Here is a 6,397-nt window from a genome sequence, read left to right on the forward strand (position 1 = left end):
AGGCTAGACCTATACAATTAATTTATTTTGGTTTATAAATTAATGTCAAGACATTTATGTTATTGATTTCTGAAGCACTTTCTAAATAATAAAAAGAGAGTTCATATGTATTTACTGCATGTATGCATTGATGAAAAATAAGCCATGTGCAGTAATATAGAAAATTGAGGATGCAACGCATTGGTATGAATCGTGATGCATCGTGATGCATCGTGATGCATCGGGATATCGAATTGAATCGAATCGTTGACAGGATGAACTTGCACCCAAGATGAGATGCCAAGTATCTGCTTGAACTAGCATCACAGAGCAGCACACTGAGTTTACATGGATGTTTCCTTCTGCACTTTTGTTCTTGTGACAACAGGGCATGTTTGGTTTTTTCTTTGAGGGGAATAGTTTTTTTGAAGTTGTTGTTGGTCTGTGGAAAAATGTAATCATAAGAAATGACTCTGGAAAAGCTACAGATAGAGCCATAAGAAATGAATGCAACTGATTATTTAATGTTTAATGTTTTATAGGCAATCATTTAAGCTTTGTTAGTTCCAGGTTTAATATGTGCAATAAGTTCATTTCAATAAGTTCTGCAATAAACATTGAACCAGTCCGGCCCTCGACTAGTACAGATTTTTAGATTTTGGCCCACTGTGTATTTGAGTTTGACCCCCCTGGTATAGACTAAAGCCATGAAAACATTGGATTCTTTACCACTGTAAATTACCAAATTAACCAAAAAATCTATAAGCTTACATCTTGGAAGTTAGTGTAAGTCATCAGTGTAAGATTCATTCATACATGTAAACTCACGTTTACACACATAGAGATATCAGTTTTGAACTTTATAAAGAATTTGAAGAACCTTTGAAATTGGTTAGATGTTTCTATCTACTAGTAACATTTAAATGTACTAGCATTCCATAATAGTTCTAAGAGCTAAAGTCCCTAGGGGCAGATAAAGGTTAACATGCTAGCAAAGTCTGAACAGAGGGTTTTGGAGAAATCTGCTCATCTAAAGTTACCAAATCAGAAGAGCCAACAAATTGAATCAAAATAAAGAAAAGGTCTTACTGCCTGACTAAAAGTCCCTGCAATAGACCTGTATATCACAGGTCTATTATTCAGAGTCACCTGTGTTTTAGAAAGGGGCTTACTACAGCTCCATAGAATATGAAACTGAATTCAAAAGAAAACAGTAACCATTTGTTTCTACCTCTGAGGCGCTGTCATCGTCATCAGCAGCCTCTGCGCTCTGTCGGCTCGTCTCCTCCATAGCGGCGCGCGTGTGGTATCCGTGGTTACCCTGACTCTTCCTTCCCTCATCCACTGACTCTGGTGTCGGATGAACCTGAAGAACAATTCAACAAGAATCTCTAAATAAATTAAAGAGTCATGAATGAAAAAAAGTGATATCAATATTGTGTTCCTGTACAAAAGTAATGTGTGTAAGTTCACTCACCCTGCTCTCCTTAGGGAGGGAGTGGATGGTGCGTCTCCTCCTTTCTGACTGATAGATATTGATCTCCTCCTCTCCTTTAGCCTCACGCCAGGTAATCCGTCTCCTACACAAGAAACAGACACACACACACGTCATGGCTTGCTTTAATATGATCACCTCCGGAAGCTCTTCCTCTCTGTGAGCGTGTGTTACCTGACGGAGGCGTTCTCCAGCTCGGGCACCAGCACCCTGCGGCTCCAGGCCACCAGGTCTCCCTCTGTGGCCATCTGGCTGCGCGGGGCGTTGCTGTGCATCTGGCGCACGCCCTCGATCTGCCCGCTGCGCCGCAGACCCACGTTGGGCGGGGAGTGCACCTCTGTGGGAGAACCCACGGATCCTGAAGGGAGAGAGGAGAGAAAGACAGAGAACATAAAACAGAGCTTTCAATTTGTCAGCAGCATATAAGGATTACATTGTCTGGAACTCAAGATTGTTGGTAAAAGATTAATATGCCAATTAGTGTGAGCATCACTAGACCAATTGGTTTATCGCTTAAGTGTCAGAATAATGTGAAGTATTTCCATTGCAAAATACATTCTGTCTCTTTCACCTATGACAAAGAAAGGCCTGGGAACCTGGAACCAGCAGATATTTGATTTGTTTACTGGACACTTTAACCATTAATAATTGAAAGAGATAGTTTCCGAATAGTGTTGATAGACAAATCAATGAATTACATTTTTTGGCACTTTTGCAAATAATGATTGTTGCAAATTCCATTTGAACAAATCAAACTCCAAATTTAAAAAAAATGGTGTTAATTTGATCAATTACATATTATTCTAATTGTTTTGCTAGTTGTACTTTTCACACAGTACATTATACAATTTGGTGTGAGTTTTATGATTTATTTATTATATTTTATAGCTTTTTATTTTATTTTTATTTTTAGTTATAATTTTCTACCACTTTCTCTCCTGTAGTTCCATGTTGGGGGAGGTACAATTATAGTTGGTAATGCTGACTGCATCTTTGAATATAACATTAAAAAAGATATATCTATAACTGGATTCAAATGGTGTTTGCAAATATCACTCAGCTTGTTTAAACCTGCTTTAAAGATGAAGTTAGCAACACACAAGGCCCCATTGTTTAGAAGTCATTTGGATAATGTCCTTGCTGCTCTACCCATAAAGGTGGAAACAAAGGCTGCTTTTGAGACGCTGTCCACACTCCAGCAGAATGAGCTTCCTGTCATGACGCAGTCTTACCTCTGTTGGACCTGGAGTCATTGCCTCCCAGTCTCTGGTCCTGCTCCTGCTGCAGCCTCTGAATCATGGAGTCCAGAGGACTGGGCCCTTCCGCCGCCTGCTCACTCACCACTTGGTTCAGGCCTGGAGTTAAGAGAGAAGAGAACCAGAAAGATAGATGAGACCATCAACCGCAAATGTCTCATAACAACTGGATGTACACATTTCCCCATTGCATTCATTTTTTATTTGTAGTCGAGGCTTTTTAATTGCCGACAGCAGGGCAGTATTCTGTAACTGGGAAACATGGAGAGTCATTTTGTCTCAAAATAAAATCATCTTTCCCCTCTTGCATCTTCACCTGCCTCCACGGTGCGCTATTAATGCATTTCATAAACAATTGCTCCTGTTTGCCTCCCTGGCAAGACTTTAAACTGCCTTATTATTCAGGTTTTAATTGCCAATTCGGTGTAGTTTCAGTTAAAGCGTCTCATTAAGTACATTAGAGAAGAGATCAAAACTCTTGTCAAGCTATAAGAGCGGTGTGATCTGCTAGACAAAAGAGCCTTTGATCAGCTGACAGAAGGCCCCAGGTAAAGATGTGATCTGAGGGAAAGCGTAGAAGTACAACTGAGTTCTTGCCCTTAGATCACGCTGAGAGGAGATACTCCCGAGGGTCTGAGTTCTTCTTGTATTGCCTCTGTACCTGAGGAAGTGACCCCCATCTGCGGGATGAGCTGCTCGCTCCTGCAGCCCTCCCTGCCGGGCACCAGCCGCTGGTATCTGGGGGGGTGGGGGTTTCCGTCCACATCCACCAGGAAGGGAGGGGGCATGAGGTGGGGCGCCTGCTGGGTCTGCTCGTCCAGCACGTAATTGTTGGCGTCTCTGATCAGCGGCCGGTAGTCGGTGTGGAAGAACATCTGGTCGGCAATCTGAAGCACGGGAGAATAAACATGGAGCATTCACTCAATAAGATTCTAATGAGGAGAGAAGTAGTCATTATTTCATTTACACTTATGTTAGTAAATTACAGATGCATGTATGTGTATACATATTAAATAGATTTACATTTGAAGCTTTTCTAGTGTAATTTAATTTATTTTAAACCTGGTGAGTTTTCCTCACTTTCTGATTTGTGATTATTATCAATTAAAAAAATAATTTCAATGATTATGTTGTGACTTCTTTTAAGAAAGTCCTTACCCAACAACATATTTGTACTCATATTTAGCCAGTAACAAATATTCTGCCTCCTTTAATTGGAATAAAACACTAGTCCATATTGCTTTATCAATCACATTTTGGATCTAGCATCAGTACATGATATACATTCATTAACACTAGGGATGCACCGAATATTCGGCCACCGAAAATTATCGGCCGAAAATGGTTAAAAAGGCCCTTTCGGCTTTCGGCCGAATATCACCGAATGTCAGAGAACAGGGTTACGTTGATCATACTCCGCATATTTGTCCGGGTGTTTTGATTTCAAGTGGTGGAGTAATCCCGAAGTGGTGAAAGTCTTTGCAGTTACACCCCCTCGAGAAATGTCAGCTGAACACGTTTTACAAATCGCAATCCGCGCCTCTCTCTCTGATATTTTTAAATATCTCCAAGCGGCAGACATGTTGGCTGTGAGCCAGCCGCGAGCATGGTCGCGCGCCGTGCTTGTCGCCGCGTTTTGATTACGTCATCACAACAACACGTTAGGTTACCAAACTTATAGGTGCATTTGTTGTTGTTGAAGGCCTGGTTGTTACAGTCTTTATTTACACTATTTTGTTGTAGGCCTACTGGCCTAGATGTTTATGCAGTTTTAAAGCACCTTGGCTTTGTTCTGAATGCACTTTGTTGTAGTTATCCTACAGAGAAAAGAAAATGCACTTGATTTTTGCTTTTTCTAACGAGACACAGGACCCCGGGTTCTTATGGCTGTGACGTTTACGCAGATCGACAAAGAGAGAAGTAGAACCGGGTATGCTGGCGATTGAACACGATGTGAAAGACGAGATAACCGTTACATCGTTCAGTGGAAGAAACCTGGAAGATGCCGCGCTGAGAAAAAATGTGCGTAAATTAACCTACACTTTGTCTAGAGAAGTGTCCCAAAAAACTGGGGGTGTTAGTGGAGGAATCTTTGGACAGGTAGAAATTTTCTCCAACTGGGGTAACAGTCGGGTGAGCTAAGAGTAGGTGTGGGTACAAAAAAGAAAGAAAAGAAGATGAGAGTAAGTTTTAAGAGGGGGGGCCGAAATAGAAGAGACGAGGAAGGGTAAAAAGAGAGTAGAAGAATGGGAAAGAAGGAGGGCGACGTAAGAGATGACAAGAGCGTACGCGTATGGACCACCGGTCGGGAGGAGTAGGAGATAAGGAGCCCTCTCTCGCATGTTCGTCTTTTCGTGGCGCGACGAGCACACACGGAGGAAGCGAAGAAAGAGAGTGCTTACGCGTCACTGTGGAGCGGTAAGGCGAGAAGAGCGAGACGCGACGCGCGCGTGCCCTATCTGTCGAACATCGCGGAAACACGTACGCTATGTTATAATGGCCGTGTGAGGCGAAAGCAGAGAGTACAGAATTGAGAGATGTCGACATCAACAAAACATGAGACTGGTCTTGTAGCAGTATAAGGACAATAGCCACTCGTTATGCGGTTTATTTATGTAGTGCGCCGAACCCAAATCATAGTGTCTCCCAAAAAGAGTGAGAGAAGATCTCCTAAATAAGCGAAGAAAGAGACACCAACGGCTACGACCACTTGTAACGGATTCCGCGCACCCGTGCAGTCGGAACAGGTGCATAGGCAAGCCTAAAAGACAGACGCAACAGTATTGTGCATTAGTACCTGGTCTCCTTAGTTAGTATGTCTTTTAACCTCGGGGGTGAACTCGAGATAGGACATGGGTGATGGTACGGTCTCCATGCGGTGAAGCAATTAACAGGAGTAGTGATGAGCTCCTAAAAGTAACTTGAAGCAGTTGTGGGTTGTAGAGGTTTGGAGGTAGCCCCACTACGAGACTTAAAATTTATTCACTGAGGTCTAGCTTGTCAGTTTGAACGATTTAAGACGCTACACTAAAATACTAGTGCGAGAGAAGTTGTGATTTATTGTGAAGGTTGGCGCAAAGCGGGGAAATGTCGCGCATAACAGAATGAATCGCCCTGTCGATGTGTTGGATGGATATGCTAACCCCTGTCCCAATCGTAATATGGATGGAAAGTATCCCACGGTGGCTTACCGTTGAAGGAACCGGCTTTGGCTATGGCGCTGGGCTTTTATCCTTTGTCGAACCCGCTTTGGCTACGGCTTTCCGGGCTTGTTTACTAAGTTAGTCTTTATATGTATTTATATGATATACTTGGATTGATGATATGATGATAGTAATCCAGGTGATGGAGTGATATGGATGCGGAGTAGCATGATGGATATGATGCTTTATTATAATTATGGTGATGGGATGGAGTGGAGTATGAGTAATGTCTTTATATGAGTATATCTGTATCATATGGATATGATATGCCTTTAATATATATATGATGAGAGAGAGCGAGAGGCAGGAGCTTATATATGCGAGTGAGTGAGATCTTTATATTATATACTTACTTGACTGCTGTCTTGAGATATGATGATGTCATAGGCGAAGAGAAATGGTTACAACAGGAGTTTTGTAAGATAAGCGGCGTGGAAAACCTGACGGATGCCAGGTAAGTATAG

General features: G+C 42.2%; 1 protein-coding gene across 1 annotated transcript in view; it reads right to left on the minus strand.

Annotated features, from left to right (window-relative positions):
* Window positions 1-1,210: 1,210 nt before the first annotated feature.
* The window catches only part of LOC104956110 (PH-interacting protein-like), a gene marked incomplete at both ends in the record, with an annotated part of 12,025 nt that continues 6,838 nt past the window's right edge, over window positions 1,211-6,397 (minus strand). The window contains 5 exons of the mRNA XM_010783553.1: window positions 1,211-1,345; window positions 1,457-1,559; window positions 1,649-1,832; window positions 2,707-2,829; window positions 3,392-3,617. Of these exons, the coding sequence (XP_010781855.1) occupies window positions 1,211-1,345; window positions 1,457-1,559; window positions 1,649-1,832; window positions 2,707-2,829; window positions 3,392-3,617 (771 nt within the window). The remainder of the gene's footprint in view (window positions 1,346-1,456; window positions 1,560-1,648; window positions 1,833-2,706; window positions 2,830-3,391; window positions 3,618-6,397) is intronic.

The sequence above is a fragment of the Notothenia coriiceps genome, unplaced genomic scaffold (genome assembly GCF_000735185.1).
Source record: "Notothenia coriiceps isolate Sejong01 unplaced genomic scaffold, NC01 NC01_scaffold00025389, whole genome shotgun sequence".
NCBI classification, from domain to species: domain Eukaryota; kingdom Metazoa; phylum Chordata; class Actinopteri; order Perciformes; family Nototheniidae; genus Notothenia; species Notothenia coriiceps.